General features: G+C 36.9%; 1 protein-coding gene and 1 pseudogene across 1 annotated transcript in view; one reads left to right on the top strand and one right to left on the bottom strand.

Moving 5' to 3' along the window:
• The window catches only part of rtn4rl1a (reticulon 4 receptor-like 1a), a 104,230-nt gene extending 102,544 nt beyond the window's left edge, over positions 1 to 1,686 (bottom strand). The window contains exon 1 of the mRNA XM_016277758.1: positions 1,158 to 1,686. Coding sequence (XP_016133244.1) covers positions 1,158 to 1,170 — 13 coding nt within the window. The 5' untranslated portion in view covers positions 1,171 to 1,686. The remainder of the gene's footprint in view (positions 1 to 1,157) is intronic.
• Positions 1,591 to 26,142, top strand: LOC107589540 (ovarian cancer-associated gene 2 protein homolog; annotated as a pseudogene).

Genomic DNA, 26,142 nt, shown 5'->3' with positions numbered 1-26,142 from the left:
AAAAGTTTTGGTTTCCATCTACTAATGTGAACAAGTTTCTTTGAGGGTTAAGTTTAGGGTACTGTTAATATCATTATCTTAATATGAAAACCATTGAATCTGTGAGAGGTCTTCGCTTATGTAGCTAAAAAAAACTCTGTGTGTGTAAAGGTACAGGTTTTAAAATGTAGAAAAACACGTCAAAAACCAACATGTGAAGGCATTTGAACTGGTCCACACAATCACAAACAGCAAAACTGTTTTTGCTTTAGATCTAATAATGCAACAGGTTTAAGTGAGGGTTAAATTTAGGTGTAATATATAGTAAATATTGTTTTAGTATGGAAACCATTTAGTCTCTGAGAGGTTCTTACAATGACCGCTTCAGAAGTCTGTATGTGTGTGAGCACGTCAAGAAAATTCTAAATTGCTCAAATATTATCATCCAAAATAATTAGCTACAACTAATTACAACAAGAAAGAGAAAGAAGCCATAAGTAAAGTAAAACGCAAAAAAGTCCCAAAAAACATTGTGACATGCATGACTTCCTAACAAAGGTAAAACAGCACCTCTCCGTGGGCACACTTATGTTGATCCATCAAATTTCATGACCTGGATGTTTCTTGAATTATTCCGTGCATGATTTGTTTTGATATCTAGACAGTAGAGTAATATATTTCAATTTTGTGTCCACAGCTTATATGCCACGTATTGAGTACTGACACAGACAGCAAAATTCACGCACTAATAATTTCTTGGTGTGTGTGTGTGAGTCTGAGGCAGCATATAAGAGTTCACAAACACTGGTCCCATGGGCGCCTGTCGCCATGCACCGCCTCTCTAGTCTTAAAAAAGATCACTAACTGTGTTTTTTACTAGTACTAGTTAAGCGCGTGCAGTAAATAAGCTCTAGTAGTTGTCAGCTGCAGTGCGGCATCGCTTGTCTATTTTTAAGAATAATATTACGTGCTGTGTATTAATATTTCATCGGGGCACAGTCAAATGCTTAAAGAGCCAAACCTTAAACTAACCTGTTTAAAAACCTCATAAAGAGTGTCTGATATATAAACTCGGATGCGCGTGGAAGAGTCACGCGCTCAATTAATACTTTCAGCATCATGCATTTGCTTGAACTGCACCAAAAACGCAATTATATAATCTAAAATGTTGATCTTACCTCGCCGGAACATCCTGAAGGTGCGGTGATGATGCGCTGTACTTTATCCCACTGTAGGCTATAGTCAAAATAAGCGTCTCATCTTTTAATAATCCGTGTCATATGTGATAAAAGTTTGATCTGTTTTAATGATCTTCAAACGATCCACACCAAATAGGCTACAAATTCTTAACTCTTGACCCCTGGTCTCAGGTATCGATTAAGATGGAAAACAACATCGCCGACATGGAAGTCTCACAATCCCCGATACATTTTTTTAAAGAGAGATGACTCCGAGAGATGTCAAGACAAAAATGTTTCATATAAGCGTTGGTTAGCCGTTATAATTGCCGCAAGAAGCTTTCAGACAGCCATAAGAAGAGCATTTAAAGTTTTACAATATCAGTCGATGTGACGGGAAAGAAGCCTTCTGGTATTGTATACCACTTAAACGATGAGTCAAATGACTGTTCTGGTTAGAAACTGCGTTTGGATGCTAGAGATGCTCGGGTGGTTAACGGATGACCGGCGCCCGTGTCTCTTCAGGAGTCGGAAAGCTGGAGCACTAGTACGGGAGGGAGGTGTGGAGGAGGGTATTTGCGATGCCCGATTCGTGAAAGAGCCATTCCTGTGATTCGGATCTTTTCAATGAATCAGTTGAATGGCTCACGAGCTCTCGAGCGGTTCTTGAACCGAGAACCGTCTATTTTGGATTCGTAAAGAAAACTGAAAAGTGACGGTAAGAGCGAAAAGTAATTAATTTGAATAGTCGCATGCATGTTTAAAAATAAAGCGTACTGTTTGTGACTTAAAGGTGTGACAGTTTGATCAGTGTGAATGAGATGTTGGTTTTAATGTTATTAAATAGCCTAGAAACTGGGATTCGTAAAGAAAACTGAAAAGTGACGGTAAGAGCGAAAAGTAATTAATTTGAATAGTCGCATGCATACTGTTTGTGACTTAAAGGTGTGACAGTTTGATCAGTGTGAATGAGATGTTGGTTTTAATGTTATTAAATAGCCTAGAAACTGAAAAAAAAAACTGATTTTAGTACTTTTTATGAGCTAAATCATAATGAAACTGATCTGAGAGACAGTGAATTGCAATAAACACCATAATTAATCAAACGTAATAGAAAAGCATAAACATCAATGTGGCTTTCTTGGAACGGTTTATTAGCAGGTATTATGTCACGAGTGAGCGCGTGACGCAGTTACGCTGTGACGTATTAAAAGAATCTCTGATTTGTTTCTTTTGAACCGTTCATTAAAATGGACAGTTCAAACGAACCGATTAGCAGAATTGAATCAGCATCACTAGAGGCTATAGGACTAAACGAAAGACGGAGTGAGACCCTCTCCCGTCTCACTTTCATTCTAAAAATGTTTCCATCCTGCTTTCTCTTCCTCAGACAGACCTGCAGCTACAAGGAAATCTAATGTGTGTCCGTTCGTCTCAAAGCCTGTCCAGTGTTTTCTTTCTGAGCAGATGAAACTAGCCTACCTGTCTGCTCTCACTTGCCCTCTGACGACAGAGCGATAGGAGGAGCGATCTTTCCCTGTTTTAGGGCTTTCGTTTTCCAAGATGAAGTCTTAAAGGGGTCCTATTATGCTTTTTCACTTTTTCAACTTTAGTTAGTCTGTAATGTTCCTGTTTGAGCATAAAAAAGATCTGCAAAGTTACAAGGTTCAAAGTCCACTTCAAAAGGAGATACTTTATTTAACAGAAATCACTTTTCAAAAACTACAACGAACGACTCGTTTGGACTACAACGCATATTTTCTGGGATTTGTGATATCACAAATATCGACGAATGGAACGAGACCTGGTTGAGCTGCACTAGAGAAGGCAACGGGTGTTATCACTATGTCGGAGACACGCTAGCTTTCCCAAGACAGACGAACTTAGAGTGGTTACAATCATCCGGGTTTAAATCACGCTCAAATTGATTTGATATCGACGCAATATTTACACTGAAGCTCGCAGGCGGCTATGGTAAGGGACATGACATTTCCCGACCAGGCCCCGAGTGGAGCCAATTACAACACACACTGGCCCAGCTAACCAATCACAGCACATTTCGTATTTCAGAAGGCGGGCCTTCATTTGATACAGGAACTATTCGAGCCGTTCATGCCAGACTGGAGAGAGAGGTGTTGTAATAATGTAAAATATGTGAAAAATAATGTGTTTTTAGAACAACCTAGTATGAGAGCCTGTTCTAGTACATCCCCAAAACAAAATCAAGACTTTGTAAAAGAGATTAATAGGACCCCTTTAAGAAAAAATATCCACTTAAGTTGTATTAGCTATCATGAGTGTGGTGGGATTTAGTGATAGCCTATATTTTTGAGTGTTTGATCATGATAGTATAAATCATCCATGTGATGCATTCCAATGTTTAAAAGACACAAGGAAAGAAAGATTTATTATATTAGCCTATACATATCTAATCAGTAATGGTAAATTAGTGTTTAAAATGAATTTATAGTGTACCATAATTAATATATTGTTTTGTTTTGTTTTTAGGGTATGTATTTCTCTGGCTGTACCCAATAAATCTGCCATGATAGCAACACCGATCTTCGCTGAGCCAAGTTGCCACAGTAAAAAGCCGTAAATCTCTGTGTAATGTGAGAGTGTTAATGTCCTTGTGTCCTGTACGTCTCTGTGTAGGGCAAAGGGGGTTAATGTCCCTATCCAGCGTCATCTGACAAAAGCACCTGTCACATCAGGATCACACAATCCAGAAAGTAGTAGGGTCAATCACAAGGCCGCTTTAATCCGGAGTAAAGAGGATAATGTTCCCCCTTTCCTCCCTCCCTCTCCCTCGGGGGACCCGGTATAGGATGGACACTGATAAATATAAATTGTTCTACCTCCCCGGTGGTGTCTTCCTTTCTCCATTTTGGTTTATCTCCAGCAGGCAGAAAAGTGAGGCTGCAGTTTAATCACATTGTACATCGTAATACATTTAATTGGTTGCTATATATTGCATTATACTGAAAAAGCAGGTTAGATTTTCTTGAGAAATGTATCTTTGTTCCAGTGAACAACTATGGTTTGGAAAAACATGAGAATGGATAAATGGGGACTGGTAAATATTGTCTTAGATTGTCTTAAATATGGTAATTTACAGTGCTTAATTGGAAAACAGACACTGGATTACAAGCAAGCATGAGACATGCATGAAAAGAAAGACAAAACAACATTGCGTGAGAGGAGTAGTCATGCAGCCTGTGCATGTCTCCCAGAGGAACCTGGTCAACTGACACACAATATTGTTTGTCTCCGGGAGGTGCAGCAACAAACGCGTTGTTTTAAAGTGCCGATGAAGACATTTCGAAACTGGTCACACACCAGGGCACTAAGAACTGTGAACTCAGTAGGGATGTCTGATGTTGATTTTCTTTCCGAGTCCAGTCTGTCCTTTCGCTTGTTTTGAACACCTTGGAGTCTTGTTGAGTTTACCATCTGAATTTAAAAGCACTTTATTTGTTATTTCTTTGGTCTTGCCCTAAGTATTAAACTTTAGATATTACTCATCCCACACTGTTTATTCTTCTTATGGAGACTTGGGATTGGGCTCTTTTGGCTTTGATTTTTGACTTAAAATTTATTTCTAAAAAAATTATACTCTGTCTATAAAATATGAAAGATCAAGAAAAAGGGTTGTATAGGTTTATAAGGCAATAAACATGACAAGTTAGGTAGATCCCATTCTTCCACTGGTTTAACTCAATGAATTCTCTCCCACAAAAAAACTAATCTGATTTATTACTGTCAGTTTAAATGTAGCACAGACTGAACCAGTGTATTATGAACACTGAGTTGAGCATAGTCTCGAGTTTGTTTTTATCACGTCATACTAAAATAATTGGGAACCAAGCTAATGTTATTTCCTCTTAAATGTTAGTCTCGCAGGTCCTCATTATACATAAAGAAGAATTAGGTTTGGGCTCTAGAGGCAAAAGGTTTGGATTCAGACTCCAGGAATGTTCTCACTTTCATGTTCAATATATTACAGAGCTTTTGAGGAATTGTTAGAGATTTTGACAATGCATGAATATTATTGGAACAAGCATTTCCTATAGGACCATAATATTTGATGATTTGTAGCCTACTTGCAGTATAAACTTATTACATTTTCTGGAGAAAATGGGAGTGGTGTGTTCTGGGTGGTTGCTACATGGTTAATCATATTTTTTGGCTTAACTACCACAAATAATTAGGCAAGAAAACAAGAAAATTATGTTGTTTTGAACTTGAAATAATTTTTTGCAGCCTGTGCTGTGAATATGACTTCCAATCCTGGCAGATAAATGATCAGCTTGATGGGTTTTTGACCTTTTGGTGACCTTTCGTTGACAATCCCACAAACTTCTGCCTCGTAATGAACGCTTTGTACTCTAGCTTCCTAACATCCAAGTCTGAAGCTTAGATCTCGACCTTTTCAACAGATGGGCTCTTGCCTTCACTCTCCTTGCCAAATTATACAATCCCTCCTTTCTGAGTGAAAAATATGAGTCATTTTGTGAACTTCAATGACTGGTGCACTTTTAGCTACAGCACATGTGCTGTGCGGTCCGTGGGAGTCCCGATCAGCTCTGCCAAGGTTACAGGCGTCCATGACACACCGCCCAACAGATATGTTAATCAATATGCATGTGCCATGTGAACAGAGTATCCCTAAGAATATGTGAGAGAGATTGATTGATAGATGAAGTGATAGACAGACTGACAAACTAACTGCTTGATAAATGGATGATAGATACTCATATGTTGATAGATAGACAGACAGACAGATAGATAGACAGTCGTATGGCTACATTTGTAAACATCACATCAGCTCCTTTCTCTCATACTGCAGCCGCACACAAAAGCCCTGACACATGAGGAAGGTGTGAGAGTTCTCCCGCCACCACAGGAAATGATAGTGTGGATGCAGGAAGAGGTGAGAGATCAGTCCTAATTGCCAGGGAAAGAGGGATAATGAATATACAGGGAGATGGAGCAGACTGCTGACGACGCCGGTTTTCGTGACTCACGGGACGTGGAGTTTTTCTCTCCTACTAAACTTTGAATGCTATCAGAGGGGTATGCCACATCATTAAGTATGGGGGAAAAAACACAGAAAGCACTTGAGTCATAAGCACATCTCGCTGCATAGCTACACCGCTAACCAGCGTTTTGTTTTGGTGTCTCATTTTAAATACAGGTCAGTGTGATGTGAAACTTAGCAAATGCATTTAAATGTATTTATGTCATACAGCATGTATTCCTGGTATATTTATGAATGTGATTACAGGCTTGGAAATAGGAACAGAATTTGAGGGACAGGAGGTCAACTAGAATGGCAAACTTACAGTCAGTGTTTGTTGTATATGTTTAGGTTTGTCTGTCAGGAAAGGTTTGACAGCCTAGAACCTTGAATCAATGTGTCATCATTTAGCCCAACACTGTTCTTATCAGAAGAGGAGAGAGAGAGAACAGAAAATTCTTGTTATTTCAGAAAAAGAACAGAAACTGTGCGGTATACCACGCTGCATATTAATAAAACAAAGAGGTGGGAAAATAATTGCGTTTTCTAGAGGTTTGTTTGTAAGATAGCACCTCACTGCAGTCAAGACTGTTTACACATTCACATAACACACTCATGGATATTCACATCTATGTGTGCATACAAACAGTTTTATTATGTAATGGATTAATACAGGAATGCTTGCCGAAGTCAAAATGTACAATAAAGTTCAATTATTAACATTAATGTCAAATATTATCATTAGATAATCCATTTGGTATCATAAACTAACAGTGAATATGTTATAGAATGTAGCTACTGATCTAGATTAATGTTCATTTCTTTACATTAATTGCTTTAACGTTACAGGTTGATGTATTATGAATGAACATGAATTAACAATAGTAGATATATTTTAAATGAAAATTTACCTAGATTAAATCATATTTATGTTAAAGGGGTCATATGATGCGATTTTAAGTTTTCCTTTCTCTTTGGAGTGTTACAAGCTCTTGGTGCATAAAGAAGATCTGTAAAGTTGCAACGACTAAAGTCTCAAATCCAAAGAGATATTCTTTATAAAAGTTACGAGTCAACCATGCCTACCTAAAACGGCTCGTTCTAACACGCCCCCACATGTCTACATCACTATGTGGAAATATTAGCATAATGCCGCCCAAATATTCACGCAAAGAAAGAACAGCAGTAGTGTTGATGCAGCCAGTGTAGTGTCATAGCACGTCAGCTGTCTTAACCGCGGCTTGTGTACTGCATCATCACTGTGTCTGTCACGCGACTCTGTTGCCCTTCCGGGCTTGAACTGATGGTAAAACTAACGACATTATTAACTGTCTTGATATTTACTTTGAAAGCTGAAGCTCGCGATTATGGTAAGGGGTGTTACATTTCCGACGCGTGCTTGTGGTGTTCGGCCAATCACAATGCACTGGGTCAGCTGGCCAATCAGAGCAGACTGCGCTTGTCAAAGGAGGGGACTTTATTGAAAACGATGTGTTTGAGAGAGGCGGGGCATAGAGGACCTACAATAATGTACAGTATTTGAAAAATAATGTGAACATTTAAACAAAACTTTAATCAAACAAACAAACACAAAATTAAAGTAAAGCGGCAGCCACTCGCGGACGACTGCCGCACACTTCCTGCTAGCTAAATTTCACATACATAAACAAAAATCTGACTCCAAATCCGTGAACCACTATTTCAGATCAGAACTTCGGAGCACGGATCGCGGATCATTCAATTCGTGAAAAGATTTGTGAACCCGCTCTGAAGTTCTGATCAAAATCAAATGATTCACGATCAATTAGCTTTGTGAAACATTTTGCGATGCAATGGTTTAACTGATTCAGACTCAGAGTTCCGAAAGCTCTGATGCTCTTTTGATTTGTTATTTGCTAGTGAATCTCTTGAACCTGAATGATCGAAGTCACTTTAATAATAAAATAAACACAAAACAAAATAACACAAAACAGAACAAAAACACAAAATAAAATCCAGGCCTGGTCCTCTCTCGTAGCTCCTCCTTTTATCCTTCTGGAGCTCCTCCGTGGGACTCGAGACTGGTGAGTGGTGCAGGTGTCGCTCATTATCAATTACTCCACCGGCCTCACTCCGTTCCCACGGCTCTCGGCCCCACCCCGACTCGTCACATACCCCCAACGCCCCCCTCCGGGGGAGCCGATCACGGCGGCCGTGGCGTACCTGGGGGTAAGGACAGACAGACGAGGCGAGAGAAAAGGAAACGGAAGGATGAGGAGAGACAGATACGAAAGAGGGGAGAGAGGAAAAGAAAAAAAAATTATCGGTTATCTCACAATTCTGACTTTTTTTCTCAGAATTGTGTGATATAAACACACAATTGCGAGTTCTAAAGTCAAAATTGCAAGATATAAACTTTTTTTCTCGCAAATGCGAATTTGTATCTCGCAATTCTGACTTATTTTCATAGAAATGTGAGATATAATCTCGCAATTGCGAGTTATAATGACCAATTTTGATGAGGGAAAAAAAAATTTTTTTTCTCAGAATTGCGAGTTTATATCTCAATTATGACTTAATAACTCGCAATTGTTTGTTATAAAGTCAGAATTGCGAGAAATAAACTCGCAATTCTGAGGGAAAAAAGTCAAGAATTGTGAGTTTATATCTAGCAATTGTGACTTTATTTCTCAAAATTGCAACTTTGTCTCGCAATTGCGAGTTTATATCATGTAATTCTGACTTTATTTCTCAGAATTGCAAGTTTATATCTCACAATTATGACTTTGTAACTCGCAATTGTGAGTTTATATCCCACAATTCTGAGAAAAATAAGTGAGATAAAAAGTCACAATTACCTTTTTAATTAAATTTTTTTAATAAAAGGAAACGGGCTTCCATAGAAATCCTTTCAGACAGCGCTACACTGTAGAGGCAAGGCAAGGCAAAAAAAAAACGGTTTGATGTACTTCTGCATTAATTAAGTTTTGTATGTTTCCAATAAAATACATGTAGTAGTTTTAAATGATTGAAGCCGTATCTATCAAATCTACCAACAGTTGAAACTATGTTGTTGTTGTTTTGTTTTTTTATCAAATTGAACAAGCATTTTTACGGAAAAGAGCACACTTTAGGTTAAAATTAATTTCTTAATGCATCACTGGTGTCACAATAACCGTGTTTGGATTGCTAATAGTGACATTTGCGATCCGCATCTCAGAAAATCATATATTTAATAGTTTGTTTTTCCTCCAAAGTCTTCCAAATGTCCAAACTCTAGCAATTTATTCTCCCACTTCCAGTCATCTAGTCCACCTTCACCTTAAACACTGCATGTCAAGCACATCAAATATTCCTGACATGTAACTCTGCACACACAAACAAACTTTGGCCTGTCAGACTGGAAAAATATGCTTTGGTGCTGTATTACTTTCCTGTCATGGTTCAGTCTGTGTTGACCTGCCTGTTGCTTCCCCATCATCACTGAAGACGGTCCACCTGAATTACGCATTCAACTTGACACATTGTCACCCCTACAAGCACACACTCAGACTCACTTTCAGAAAGATAGCTGTGGTCATAATAATAATTAGCCTATACATCTGGGATGTTATTGTGTCTTGTATTCTCTTCACATTATGTTTGCAGTGAATTTCTAGTGTAGGCATATTCTCATCCAGTTGCATTTTAGTTTAACTTTAAGTCAAATGTTTCTGGCAATCCAATCAAATTATGAGTCAAGAAGCAAATGGACATTGCATCTGGTTTATTCGTCACACATGTCAAAAACCTTGAAAATTATTCATACCAGACAGATGTCTTGAAAGCTGGTTTCTATAGGTGTCTTAAAACCAAAATGCTGTCTGTTAAGCCACCTAGTGAGTAGTGGTTAATTGCATTTCATTATTGGATACAATATCCCAGAGTGTTCTAAATGTATGTACATTTTAGCAAATATAGAAGGTCACGCATACTGTGCATTCACATGCTGTGGCTATACATAGTGGGGTAATATGCTATTTTAAAGAAACCCTCAGAAAGTCTCACATACCTTTAATATGCAAAAAAGTTCTCTCTCTCTTGCTTTGTGACCCTGTCATACCTTCTTTCCATCCGTAGCATTTCTGGCCCTCAGGCGGTTGCACTGATACCGTGACCTTGTGTGAGTGTTTAGTCAGCTGGGTTGTTTGCTGGAAGCTCTGTAACCGTGTGAATTTATGATTCACCCCACAGCCCACCATGTGTGTGAAGGGACGGCGGCCAGCTCACGACCCAAAACTCAACAGCAGGCACCGAGGGCTGGACTGAGAAGGATCGCGTGTCCCATTTCTCTGTTGCCTTCCACCGGCACGAGCCCAGTTGACACACTTATCACCATATGGGCCACGTAGATGGAGAGCAGAAGTGCGGAAAAAGAAGTGTCTGAACTGGGATTTGAATCACTACAGACTGGATGAGAAGGTTATTCAGTGTTTCCTTGCATCACTTTGTCTTTATCAAGAAATCATGTTCAACTGAGGAGGTGAATAAAAATAAGATATCCCTTAAACTTTAGTTGTTTTGTCTTATTTTAATGCTTGTTTATGTGTTTAGCCCCCTGTTGGATTGTCAATAGTGACATTGGTGATCTGCATCTCTGAAAAATGACATGTATTTAGTAGCTTGTTTTTCCTCCAGAGTTCTCCAGATGTCCAAACTCAAGCTTGAGCAGTTGTAATGGGTGTACACTTGTGAAAGTGCACATCCATTATTGCTGTAACTTCATGTTCTGTAGTTTTTATTGCCATTTTGCTTTTTTTTTTTTTGGACTAGGTCAAATTGGGCAGCACTCACACCATCTGCATCAGTCTTTCTGATGATGACATTTAGCACCAAATGGAGAATCTAAGTATAGTTTTGCTTAAATAGAATGGAAACTTGTTTCCGCCACTGAAACCTTGTGTGAGTGTTTAGTCAGCTGGGTTGTTTGCTGGAAGCTCTGTAACCGTGTGAATTTATGATTCACCCCACAGCCCACCATGTGTGTGAAGGGACGGCGGCCAGCTCACGACCCAAAACTCAACAGCAGGCACCGAGGGCTGGACTGAGAAGGATCGCGTGTCCCATTTCTCTGTTGCCTTCCACCGGCACGAGCCCAGTTGACACACTTATCACCATATGGGCCACGTAGATGGAGAGCAGAAGTGCGGAAAAAGAAGTGTCTGAACTGGGATTTGAATCACTACAGACTGGATGAGAAGGTTATTCAGTGTTTCCTTGCATCACTTTGTCTTTATCAAGAAATCATGTTCATTTGAAGAACCAGATTGATCTTTAACCACCATTATCAACAGTAGGCAATATTTGAAAGTCCCCATGACTTTTCCACTTGTTCCTGATTTACTGGATAAGGATTGAGGATAATGAACATGCAGTTATAAGATTTTATAAATTTTTAACTTTAGGGTGTAGAAAGTGTAGAAATCACACTATATATCCTGGGTTGTCTAGATGGGAATCAAGATTCTTCAAAGAAAATCAACTGAGGAGGTGAATAAAAATAAGATATCCCTTAAACTTTAGTTGTTTTGTCTTATTTTAATTATTGTTTATGTGTTTAGCCCCCTGTTGGATTGTCAATAGTGACATTGGTGATCTGCATCTCTGAAAAATGACATGTATTTAGTAGCTTGTTTTTCCTCCAGAGTTCTCCAGATGTCCAAACTCAAGCTTGAGCAGTTGTAATGGGTGTACACTTGTGAAAGTGCACATCCATTATTGCTGTAACTTCATGTTCTGTAGTTTTTATTGCCATTTTACTTTTTATTTTTTGGACTAGGTCAAATTGGGCAGCACTCACACCATCTGCATCAGTCTTTCTGATGATGACATTTAGCACCAAATGGAGAATCTAAGTATAGTTTTGCTTAAATAGAATGGAAACTTGTTTCCGCCACTGAATAAAAATAAAAAAGGTAATTGCGAATTTACATCTCACAATTCTGATGCAATAGTCGCAATTGCATCTTATAAGGTCAGAATTGGGAGTCAGAAGGTCAGAAAGTTATAAAGTCAGAACTGTGAGATATAAACTCTCAATTTTAAGAAAATAATATTTTTTTCCACTGATTTGAACCATATAACTCGCAACTGCGTGTTTATATCTCAGAATTATGAGAAAAATGTCAGAATTGTGGGATTAAAACACAATAGCAAGAAAAATGTCAGAGATGTCCAAACTCAAGCTTGAGCAGTTGTAATGGGTGTACACTTGTGAAAGTGCACATCCATTATTGCTGTAACTTCATGTTCTGTAGTTTTTATTGCCATTTTACTTTTTATTTTTTGGACTAGGTCAAATTGGGCAGCACTCACACCATCTGCATCAGTCTTTCTGATGATGACATTTAGCACCAAATGGAGAATCTAAGTATAGTTTTGCTTAAATAGAATGGAAACTTGTTTCCGCCACTGAATAAAAATAAAAAAGGTAATTGCGAATTTACATCTCACAATTCTGATGCAATAGTCGCAATTGCATCTTATAAGGTCAGAATTGGGAGTCAGAAGGTCAGAAAGTTATAAAGTCAGAACTGTGAGATATAAACTCTCAATTTTAAGAAAATAATATTTTTTCCCACTGATTTGAACCATATAACTCGCAACTGCGTGTTTATATCTCAGAATTATGAGAAAAATGTCAGAATTGTGGGATTAAAACACAATAGCAAGAAAAATGTCAGAATTGCGAAATTGCGAGATTATATCAACACACAATTCTGAGAAAAGAATTCAGAATTGTGAGATGTAAACTCGCAATTGCAAGAAAAAAGATTGTGAGGTAAAATTACCTTTTTAATTTTATATTTAGTGGTGGAAATGGGCTTCCATAAATAGTGTAGGCTACTATATAGACTCAAAATTTATTTTTACATTTCAAAAAGAACGTTCTTACCACTCACGCTAAATGGATGCTAGGTGGTTGCAAAGACATTGCTATGCAGTTGCAAATATGTTTTAAGTGATTGTTATTGCTATGTGGTTGCTTGGATGTTTTGTTAGTTACTAGACTTGTGCTGTAATTGCTAACTTGTTCTGAGTGATTATTAGCATGTTAGTATGTGGGTGCTAGAAAGTCCTGTGTGGTTTCTTACTGGCCCAAATAAAAATAAAAACACCATTTCTGTTTGGTATTTTGGCACATTAATATGTCTAGGATCCTCCTTCAATGCAAGTTTATATTTTGTATTCTGTTTTATTGTCTGCCAGGCAAAAACAAATGTCAGTCCAATCATTTAGAAAAGTAATAGAAATAGCTCCTCAGCAAGCTGTGCAATTTTGTGAAATCAAAGAGTTGGCAGGAGTCTGTTCTGATGGGTGTTTACACTCCAGTATGCTAAAAAGGCAAGATATTGTAGTCTGTGCAGTAGCCGAACAAAGTCTTGACATTAAATGCCTTCTGATCAATGTGCTCGGTTTAATTCGGTGTAATTACATTCGCTGTCTCAGACAGCTGTGACACTGTGTGTGTTTGGGTGTGCAACAGTGATGTATAAATAGACTAAATATAAATAGCGCAATCACACATCTCTCATCAAGGTCATCGCTTTCATTTGTTTATCCTTTTCTTCTTGTACTTTGCTTTATAGTCATTTACTTTTAGACCATTTAAGGAAACTCTGAAATGGTTCACTGCTAGTCACTGAGCAGATGTGTTTTTGGCCTTGACATGATAATAAATTCTTAACACTAAGATGTTTTATAAAGTATGAAACAGTATTTTTGATCAAAGAGAGTTTTTGCTATTTCATAATGATTGAAGTAAAATACAACTCCATGATTTCTGTCCAAAGGGAATCCGTCATGGAAGAATGTAGGATGAGGTCCGGAAAGGTCTTATTAGATTTCGATGCAACCTTGTTGTCTACTTATGTAGGCTGTGTCATGTGAAAACGTATACTCTCTATCCCTCTTTCAAATGCTCTCTTTCACACACACACAGAATGGTCATTATAATATATACATGTTCTATTTTCATAAATCACACTGACAGCAGCGTTCCCATCACACTTGAATGCAGCGGCCCAGATAGGTTACATTACTGTTCACTTTTCACTTCCTCCACCTTTCTTCTTTTCGATTCCATCTTCACTTCTCTGTTCAGCTCTTTGCATCACTTCCTCAAACGTTTGATATAAAAGGACTCTGTGTCATTTTGTTGATTTTTCTTGTCTCTGCTGAGAAGTTCACTTTGAATTAGTCATCTGAAGTAAAGCTGTCTTTCGCAAACAGTGTTTTTTTTGGCAGAGGTGATGTATTGAGCTGTCTATCCATTGTGAATCTTACAAAACTCAACTCTGGGCTGAGCTTCACACGTGATAAACACCTCTAGAATGCTTGAATTGTAATGAGGGCTGCTGTTGAATAAAAATTCACATTTCTTCTACAGTTAACACGTTCAGCTTTTTTAACAAGTTAAACTAAATAGGCATATGTGTATTTATGAGTCTCACTTGCACAAAAAGTGACAGATTCTATTTATTCTTTAAAAATATATATATTTATATGCACTGAATTCAATGCTAATCTTCACAGCATATAAACTTATGTATAAAGATTAGGATAATCTAAATCCGAATTCGACAGTTAACGTCATTAAGGAGCCTATAGCCGGGTCCTTTTTTTTTAGGGAATCTCAAATTTACAGTTCTTCGCAACAGTGTAGTGTGACTCACAAACGAGTGATTCTTATGAGCCGATTCTTTTTTATTGAATCAAAAATATACAGCGCGACCAGTGTAGTCTGGTTCTCGAATGAAAGACTCTAATGAGCCGATTCCATTTAATGAATTAAACACAAACAGCTGTGGGATGTAAATCGGTGAAGTCACTGACAGGACGTTTGTAGAGAAAGACACGCATTACGAGTTTTGTCAGTAAATTTAAAAAAAATGGATGAATGAATATGTTACCACTATTTTTGTTTGTTTGTTTAGGCCTAGGCTACTATTGTTGTGAGGTAAGCCAGTCCTGCATTCATACCGCCTCTAAAAAAAAATGAAAAGAAAGAAAAGCCATTAAAGAATCTGTTCGAACACAACTTTTGCAAGAATTTGTTTTATTAAATATCATTTGTGATTCATTTGAATTTATTTTAAATAATTTATTATTGAAATTATCATTGATCTTTGTTGAGCTTTGAAAGTGGAAAACTTTCTTTCGAATCACCATACAATGAAAGAATTTACTTTTGTTAAACATTAAATAAATTATTCATAGAAGAGGGTTTTCTTCTATCCTGTACTGATAAACGGCTAAGGCCTTTTGTTTGCATGAGGCACCTGAGCTGCCAAGTGCATCGCATCTCACGCTGTTCACACAACAGAATGAAACAATGTCAAATTGACAAAAGTTAACAGTTTAAAAAAATAACAGCAAAATAAGGATTTTTCATTAATTGCGTGATAAAGCGTAAACCTTGACACATCTTTTTTATGACTAGTCTTGTTTATTCTTGTTTACTCCTAAGTGTAGCATCTGTCCTGTTCCTGTTAACACTCAGTTACACCCCACATAAACATACAGCAGAGCAGATGGTACAGCAAATTACATTCTCTACTTCCTCTGCTCTTAAGCTCACTGTGCCAAAAGAAACTTCTGGATCAATTTTACACGTGAAAAGAGAGTAGGAAATGTTGATATTCTGCTTTGAGAGTTTGTATGGAGAGTGTAGAGGTTGGTGTGATTGATTATGCAAATGCAACTAATTTCCTTACTAAAATATGAACTTGTAGCTACGTATTGACTTGAACGCTTCAGCAAGAGTCATTGGGGAATCTCATGATTCTGCCTCTGTTTCTAATTAAAACTGTTTAATGTTTTGCATGCAGTGTGCAGGAGAAACTATAACATGGTTTTGTGGTCAATCTGTTAATTATATCTTTCCTACCTCCTACAAAGGAAATAAAAGAACATAATGAAGGGCAGATAGATGCACTTACCTTATTCTCCTCAGCATTGACTGAGAGATTGATCATACTGTACAAGCGTATTGATTACAGGCCAGTGGAGATTATTAACTATATGACAGCTAATATTGCATCTTGTGCTTTATAGGTGATGGAGCAGATGTCATCAACCAATAAAAATGTCACTGTGGGCGGGGCTACCAAACAAATGAAGCTGACATGGAAACCAAGCAGTTGGTCGCAGCTGGTCGGAATACGGTACACATGAGCTTTTTTTTTCTTGCAGCCCATCCCTCCTTATTTATCTGCCTGTAGGCCTAATTCCTCATTTGTTACATCTCACAACCCAGTTGCTCTTTCTCTCCTCCTCTTATTTTCTTCCTGGCATTTTAAAATTAACCTAACTTATTCTCTCTTTTCTGATCCGCGCCTCTGTTTTCCCAGAAAAGCTCTGTGTTGTCCGGTATGAGATGAATGCAGTCACTGCAGTTGAGGAGAGTCAAGTAAGGATACGTTACTCTGTCTTGTGAGAGAAAATAAACAGTGGAAGAGATAAAAGTATTTATTGCCTTTCTGATCGCTGTCTCACACTCTCTTTCTCTGTGTATTAACAACTGCACTGTCAATAATCAAACCCCACTCTCTCTCTTTCCTTTACTTCTCCTAGCTTGTCCGCACTAAGGCATATACAATAATATATTAATGAAGATTCCACTTCCTTAAATAATTCAAGTATTTGGATCACTGAGTACCAGCTGTAATCCTTCTCTTGATTCAGATTTTATTTATTTTTTGCTCAGCTAAGTGCATGTGAATTAGTTATGCACCCCTAGTCATCCACTTAAATGTTCATATTTCAGAAGTCTGGGGTCTTGGAAACTCTCTGACATATGTTATAGGCATATTTCTCTTCATTTAAGGCTCATACATTGTAGCACATTTGTGTTCTCAGCTGCACTTTGAAAATATGAAATCATGTATGTGTGCTTTCGATCTCTCATATAATTTGTCAATATTAAAGTTGTAGATTTTTTTTTTAATCTGAATACATTTAAAATAAAACACGGTTTTCTGTTTGGGTATATTTTTAAAATGTAATTTACTTTTCTGACAGCAAAGCTGAATTTTCAGCATCATCACTCCAGTCTTCAGTGTCACATGATCCTTCAGGAATCATTCTAATATGCTGATTTGCTGCTCAAGAAATATTTCGTATTTTGATCAATGTTAAAAACAGTTGTGCATCTTAATAATTCCAAAAAATTGGAATGTCTTAACTTTCACTTTGGATCACTTTAATGCATCATTGCATTAGCCTTACTGACCCTAATATATCTGATATAAAATTCCATATAATAGTTTTTAAATAATTATTATTTATATACATTATAATTTATATTAAATCACAAGCATGATTTATTGTTGTTATTATTATTTTTATTACTAATAAATAAAAAAATTCTTGAATATTGTCTTATAAGCAATCAAATGTATATTGAATATTGTCCAATAACCGAAATGGACTAAAATTGCTTTCAAGTCCTGCGTGTCCTTTGGGTATATGGTCAAAAATTATGTTAATTCCAGTCAGAAAGGTTGTACCAGCATTGATAAAGAGACTTATTAATATCAAATAAGCTATTATAACAAGTAATGGTATAACTTATAAGTGAGGTTTTATCCAGAGGTGCAGCAGTGAGATCTTTTGGCCAGGTGTGAACGTAAATAGAGGGCAGAGAGGGAGAGAGACTGATCCTAATGGGAAGTGACAGTCAGTCCAGACTGTCTGTGTTCATGTATGCAGATGAAGTTGATGAGAGGGAAGAAACGTGTGTTGGTGTGTGTGTAAGTGGGCACATGCTCACACCGCAGCAGTAGGAGAGAACTGGATTTTCATTGCAAGTTCAACGTCTCTTCATCGCAGAACATTTCACATCTATTGACCTCCGGATATCTGACACCTGCTCACTTGATGTACTAAAATAAACTAAAACTGTAATAAAATAAATATAAACTATATATTTTTACATAAAACAATTACAAAAACACACAACAAAATGAATAAAGCTAACTACAATCTCAGTAATACTAAAATAACACAGTTATCAACTGATTTTATTTAACTGATGTTTAATTGTTCATGTTCATGGTCATTTCCTCTCATATACCTGATAATTATCAGCTTTGTAGCGGGAATTTTAATATCATGCATCCCTAATGTTGACTTTAAAGTCTCTAGGTTGTTTGTGCTCAAATATTGCTCTCGGCTAAATGTCACATTGGTAAGATCTTTGCATGTACTAAATTCAGGTAGGGACCCGAGCCGAGATGAAAGACTAAATTTAAGCCACTGAATCAATTTCTAGTTAGTCGACCAAATTGATCCTGAATCAAGACAAGCCCATTTGTGCTCTTCTGTTCACACGTCTGAACATTCAATCAGTTCAATGATTCTGAACTTTACAGTCTCTCACATTACAATTTCACGGCCACATAACGTTCTGGAACATAAGCGAAGTTCACGAAGAGAAACCTCAAATAAAATTACTTGCGAAATTGATCATTTATCCATTCTGACCCGTCTTTGCCCTTTCTGGATTGCGCTGTCATAAAAACAAAAAAGATCTCATTCATTTAACCTTTTCACCTTTCTTCTTTACTGCCAGTTTCGCTGCCATTCTTTAATGCAGACAGAATATTACACTATAAATAGCCATGTAATGGTTAGCGCTAATTGCCATGTCCTCTGGGAAGACTTTAAAATGGTTCTAATTATCAGTGTAACACACTTGCCATGTATTCAGACAAGAGTCACACTATTCAAATGCTCAAGCAGGGAGTTATTTGCATACATATTATTGGTTATTGTATGTTCTTTTAAATTAGATCTTTTTTGATGAATCAGTCGATCTATTAAAATATGTCTAATGATCTGTGAATCAATTCAGAATGATTTGTTATGTACCAGTACAAATGCATAATTTATTTTTCCTTTTGTGTCCCAGAGAGGAAAAAAGGTCATGCGGGGTTTGAAACGACACAAGGGTGAGTAAATGATGCCATTTTCATTTTGGTGTGAAAATTTAAATAGTAAATAGAGATAGTATTTATAAGTAATAGTAAATTGAAATAGTATTTATAAATGTATAAATAATATTTAAGCTAAACGAATTATGGCAGTTTTGGGGCATAGGAGAAAAAAATACATTTTAAATGTCATTTTTATCTCACAATTCTGACTCTTTTTCTCACTATTCTGAGTTTATATCTCACAATTCTGACTTTTTCTGAATTGTGAAATAGAAACTCACAAATTTTAGTTGTGAGATATAGATTCCCAAGAGAGAAGAAAAGTCAGAATTATAAGATAAAGTCGCAATTACCTTTTTTATTTTTTTATTATGTGGTGAGGGGAAAAAACAGAATTGCGAGATGTAAACTCAGAATTCAGAGGGAAAAAATGTCAGAATTGTGAGATAAAAAGATGCTATTATCTTTATTTTTAGTCCGTGGCAGAAATTAAAAATTTAAACATTTTAAATGTCATTTTTATCTCACAATTCTGACTCTTTTTCTCACTATTCTGAGTTTATATCTCACAATTCTGACTTTTTCTGAATTGTGAAATAGAAACTCACAAATTTTAGTTGTGAGATATAGATTCCCAAGAGAGAAGAAAAGTCAGAATTATAAGATAAAGTCGCAATTACCTTTTTTATTTTTTTATTATGTGGTGAGGGGAAAAAACAGAATTGCGAGATGTAAACTCAGAATTCAGAGGGAAAAAATGTCAGAATTGTGAGATAAAAAGATGCTATTATCTTTATTTTTAGTCCGTGGCAGAAATAATAATAAAAATTAAAAAAAATTTAAAAAGACGATATAAGAAAACAGCAAGATGTAACTCCAGAACTAGTTGCTTTAAATAGTTCATTTTTGGGTAAACTCTATGGACATTTGTGGCATGCTATTGATTATTACAGACAGTAAAACAGGAAACACATTTATGGTAATGCACTTACAACAGAAAACCACAATGATGTGGTCTGAATGCTTTTATTATGTTTATTGATGGTCGGTGGCACAAATTGTCCAAATTTCATTGTGTGAAATGCTACTGAAAAGCTGCACTAAAGCTTTCTGAACTGAGCTGGTATGAAGCAAACACAGAGGTCACTCAGCAGAGGCATAAATATTTTGTCAGAATAGCAGCAAGGAATGGGAATCAGCACATCCCATCCACAATGATGGCTACAATGCAAACAAGCAAGAAGCAGGAGCAAATCCCAGCTTTTTGTGAGCAGAGTAATACAGGTAGCATGCTGCCTGCTGAAGAGATTGCATCCATGCTTTAAAGCTCAGAGATGATATGACTTCGGTTGATGATAAAAAGAGGCTTTGTGATTGCAGTGCGCTTATGCAGTTACAACAACATACAAATGACAGATTTGCTGGTTATGATCTATGATATAGGACCTGGGATATTAATACAATCTGTTGTTTATACTTTGCTTTCCTGCATACAGTTCCATAATGTCCTACTCTATAGAGCCTTTATCTCTACTGGCACATTACGTGATATATGATATTCCTACATTTCTTATAATGCACTTTAACTGCATTAATGTGTCAATATTGTAAGGGAATGGACAGTTTATAACTTGATATGAGTGGAGTATCATGATATGTGATATTCAAAGCTATTTAAAGTTCACATGTGTGTGTCATTTAGGCATGCGCTATTGGATTTTAAACTTTAACCTGTCGCTTCAGGCCAAAATATGAGTCCATAATAATGCATCCTTCATTGAAAAATTGAGATATTTGTTTAGAACAGCTTTCGACTGTTTTGCTTGTAAACGGTGTTAGATCTGTGCATATTTCTCTCCTGATTCAGAAGAGACAACTTTTTCACTGAAGAAAGCAGTATTATGGATAAAGGATAAAGGCCGGAAGTGACAGTTTGAAGTTAAAAACAATGGACTGGAGTCATGTTGTGGATTATTGTGATGTTTTTATCAACTGTTTGGACACTCATTCTGACGGCACCCATTCACTGCAGATAATCCATTGGTGAGCAAGTGATGTAATGCTGAGTCTCTTCCAATCTGTTCTGATTAAGAACAAATCCATTTGGATGAGTAAAGAAGGTGAATGCTTTTATTATGTTTATTGATGGTCGGTGGCACAAATTGTCCAAATTTCATTGTGTGAAATGCTACTGAAAAGCTGCACTAAAGCTTTCTGAACTGAGCTGGTATGAAGCAAACACAGAGGTCACTCAGCAGAGGCATAAATATTTTGTCAGAATAGCAGCAAGGAATGGGAATCAGCACATCCCATCCACAATGATGGCTACAATGCAAACAAGCAAGAAGCAGGAGCAAATCCCAGCTTTTTGTGAGCAGAGTAATACAGGTAGCATGCTGCCTGCTGAAGAGATTGCATCCATGCTTTAAAGCTCAGAGATGATATGACTTCGGTTGATGATAAAAAGAGGCTTTGTGATTGCAGTGCGCTTATGCAGTTACAACAACATACAAATGACAGATTTGCTGGTTATGATCTATGATATAGGACCTGGGATATTAATACAATCTGTTGTTTATACTTTGCTTTCCTGCATACAGTTCCATAATGTCCTACTCTATAGAGCCTTTATCTCTACTGGCACATTACGTGATATATGATATTCCTACATTTCTTATAATGCACTTTAACTGCATTAATGTGTCAATATTGTAAGGGAATGGACAGTTTATAACTTGATATGAGTGGAGTATCATGATATGTGATATTCAAAGCTATTTAAAGTTCACATGTGTGTGTCATTTAGGCATGCGCTATTGGATTTTAAACTTTAACCTGGCCAAAATATGAGTCCATAATAATGCATCCTTCATTGAAAAAGTGAGATATTTGTTTAGAACAGCTTTCGACTGTTTTGCTTGTAAACGGTGTTAGATCTGTGCATATTTCTCTCCTGATTCAGAAGAGACAACTTTTTCACTGAAGAAAGCAGTATTATGGATAAAGGATAAAGGCCGGAAGTGACAGTTTGAAGTTAAAAACAATGGACTGGAGTCATGTTGTGGATTATTGTGATGTTTTTATCAACTGTTTGGACACTCATTCTGACGGCACCCATTCACTGCAGATAATCCATTGGTGAGCAAGTGATGTAATGCTGAGTCTCTTCCAATCTGTTCTGATTAAGAACAAATCCATTTGGATGAGTAAAGAAGGTGGATACATTTTCAGAATATTTTAATTTTGGGGGGAACTATTCCTTTCACAATGTCTTTTTTTATTTAATTAGTCGATACCTGATATTCTTTTAATTGCAGGAAATAAACTTTATATTTTTAAAAGTGAATTATATTCACATTAAAAAATATATTTTTTTCTTTGTTGCCAGAGTTGCTCTGATAAAGAAAAATATAAAGAAATATAATAAAGAAAAAGAAAATAAAACAAAATTAAAGAAAAACCCTTCAATTCTACCATATTTAAAACCTTTGATTTCATTAATATGTTTATTTATATATTTTTTTTTAAATCTCAACTTTTGCAACAGGGTTGCAAAAATGTCAAACCTCGTCTAAAAGACATCACATATAAAATTTAGTTTTGTTCTGAGGTGCACAAACAACATTTTGTAAAAAATTAGGCTCTCTGTTCCCTGACACTTATTTTTAAGAGTTTCATTTTGCACACTGTTTCTGTAAAGCGCCTGTTGTTGTTTGTTTACCGAATTCTATGGGTGCCGCTGAGACGGTTACTCATCCCAATACTGATGCAATCCGTGTCATTCTGATCCTGCGGTCCTCTTGTTAAAAGACCGTGCGTGTGCTTGTTTGTGAGCAATTGTGGGCGCAATTGTGCTCACGCTCCAGTTTCGTGTGTGTTTCTGTGGATATAGCCTTCATCTCATCTGTATTCTGCACTGACATTCCTGCAGGGGTTACTTCCTGCTGCAAAGGGTGAGAATGGAGCACCCTCACCTGCCGCTAACAAGCCGCATTCAAGAATAAATCACTTAAACAGCACTGACAGGAAGGTTGGCCTAAGGGCCTGTTTTATTTATTTTGTCTCATTTGTGACTCATCTCACTGGTTGATCATGGTGAATATTAAAGAGAACAGCAGTTCAGAGAGAGGACAGAGAATCTAAAAGGTAATGAACGGGTGCAAATGAGACGTTGGTTGATGCAGGAAGTCCCTTGAAGGAGCACATCGAAGCATTTAATGTGCATTGAAATTCTTCGCACTGGGAAAATAGCTTTGGATGTATTTAAGTAAATCTGTTAATGCGGAGAGTGAGGTATAGGGTATCCGTTGGGAACGGCTGGGAATTTGGTTAGCATATACTCGATATGCACAGAAAAGACATTAAATTAGACAGAGAGACTCTCATTAATTAAACCTCTTTTTCTCGTACAGATATTCGTTTAAGTTAACATGCTGGATTGCCAGAAAACCTCCCTTAATTATAGCTTGAAGCATATGCTTGGTGCTGGTTTCTGCTGCCTGCGTTCTCCACAGCACATGGAAGAAATATTCATTTATTTCAAGGATGAGATGCACTCACAAACAAATAATAAACATTTATGGAAAAGATCATGTTTATGTACTTGGTAAGAAACAATCTATCTATCTATCTATCGATAAACTTTATGGTGCATAAGAGTATATATACTTATAAGTATTAGAGGCATCAGTTCTCCAGGGTTCCTGCTCATTTTTAGATTAATTGTCGAGTGCTCAGGAGGCACAATCATCCAGAAAACTCACTGAGATCAACAGAGAGATATAATCATCTAACCAAATTAAGAACTTTCCCCTGCAGGATAGCATGAAATATTGAATGCATACAGATTTATGTTAAACTTTTTGAGCGGTTATTTGCATTCTTTTGAAAGCTTGCAGGCATGTTTTTTGTGTTTTATTTCTTCTTATACAAACATTTGGTGATATGGGAAACACAGGATCCCAAATAATTTTTCATAATTGAAAAAAAATGCGTAGAAATTATGTATTGTCTCTTTCATTGCTTTAATTGTTCAGAAATGATAGCATTTGAATTCATACACCATGTTTTCTAATTAAATGCAGCGATACTTTCCCGTTTAGACATAAATTTTGATTTAAAGAAGAAAAAAAACTTTTTTATGTCTGCTTTTGTCACTGTCTGCTGTCAATGGGCTCCTATTATGCTCAATGCATAGAGAGCCTTGAAATAATGCATTTATTGAGAATTACATTTAATGGGTAAAACAATTTGTTGCAATCATTTTTAAGAGACACGTGTTTTCTTATGAGAGGCTAACGTTTAAGAGGCACTGAGAACACCGCACATTTCTACAGGGAACGCTTGCCCCCTGGCGTTTAAATTGAGAAGTACATTTCTGTTTCTACTTGTGGGAAACGATAATGTACAGTTTATGGAACGCACACCTGGAGATTTATGAAACTTTTAAAGATCAAAACCATCAAAGCGCATGTTATAAATTAGCATTAGAGTTAGCTTGTATTCTGGGAGTTTTGTAAACAATCTGCAGATAATATTCGCCTGGGCGGAACTCTTGATTCGTTATGTTTCAACACGGTAACAAACCAGTCGCACAAGAAGGCAACATGTCAAGTTTAGTTTATTTTTAGCATTTCGTATGTTATCGACAGAATGGGAGCTCTTTTAGAGAGAAGACAGGAGCATTACGCACAATATTAAAGAAACAAGTGGAGCTGGTGTGTATTAGTGCACCACACCACGTTCCTGCAATTCAAAACCAAAGTGAGTTTAAAACTGATAATGTTTGCTATACCTCAAAACCTTGTGGGTTGGCTAGTATCATAAGTACATTCAAACTTATAAACCTATTTCATACATTAGTGTCATTTGTGACCCTGGACCACAAAACCAATCAAAAGGGTCAATTTATTTAAATTGAGATTTATACATCATCTAAAAACTGAATAAATTAGTATTTCATTGATGTATGGTTTGATAGGATAGGACCATATTTGGCAGAGATACAACTATTTAAAAAATCTGGAATCAGAGAGTGCAAAAAAAAAATCTAAATATTGAGAAAATCACCTTTAAAACCAATGCATATTACTAATCAAAATGTTAAATTGATATAGGCCTATTTACAGTAAGAAATTAAAATATCTTCATGGAACATGATCTTTACTTAATATCCTAATGATTTTTGGCATAAAAGAAAAATCTATCATTTTGACCCTTACAATGTATTTTTGGCTATTTCTACAAATATACCCATGCTACCAACTGCTTTTGTGGTCCAGGGTCACATTTTTGAGTCTTTCACTCTGATGATCTTATTACTTTTTCAATGCAATCAGCCAATCAGGAGCCTGAGAAGACGGCCAGTGGTGGTGATGAGGACCAGAGGGGCTGGTGGTTCTCTGATGTCCAGGCACGAAGTTTTAACGCTCAGCAGGAGTGTGAGAGCAGCCTGGGTCTGGAAGAGAGTGTAGAAACTGTGAAAACTGCAGTGAAGGATCTTGGCCCCTTCGATGGCATCCTGGGCCTTAGTCAAGGTGCCGCCCTGGTGGCTATGCTGTGTGCCCTGCAAGAACAAAAGCTAGAGCCTGCTTTTAATTTCCACTTTGCCATCCTGATCGCCGGATTCCGCAGTGTCTGTTCCCAGCATCGGCGCTTTCACGAAGTGCCGGCGATAACAATCCCCTCTCTGCATGTGTTTGGACAGGAAGACCGTGTAATTCCAGAGGAGATGAGCTGAGATCTGCTGCCAGCGTTTGATGGAGCTCAAATCCTCATTCATCCCGGTGGACACTTTGTTCCAGCGGCATCTTCGCACAGGCAGACATACCAAGACTTCCTCAAGAAGTTTCAGTGAGATGATAAAAGAGTATCTGAGAGTTCCTGGAATAAATCAGGTCTACATTAAATGAACCACTTGAAATATTGCTACATTATAAAAGCCTTGGAAATTGAATGGTCAATAAAAAGATGTTTTACACTGTTCTCAGGGAAATGGTTACTTGAATAA

The sequence above is a fragment of the Sinocyclocheilus grahami genome, unplaced genomic scaffold, assembly GCF_001515645.1.
Source record: "Sinocyclocheilus grahami isolate Dianchi unplaced genomic scaffold, SAMN03320097.WGS_v1.1 scaffold7.1, whole genome shotgun sequence".
NCBI classification, from domain to species: domain Eukaryota; kingdom Metazoa; phylum Chordata; class Actinopteri; order Cypriniformes; family Cyprinidae; genus Sinocyclocheilus; species Sinocyclocheilus grahami.
This window is presented reverse-complemented; position numbering and strand designations above follow the sequence as displayed.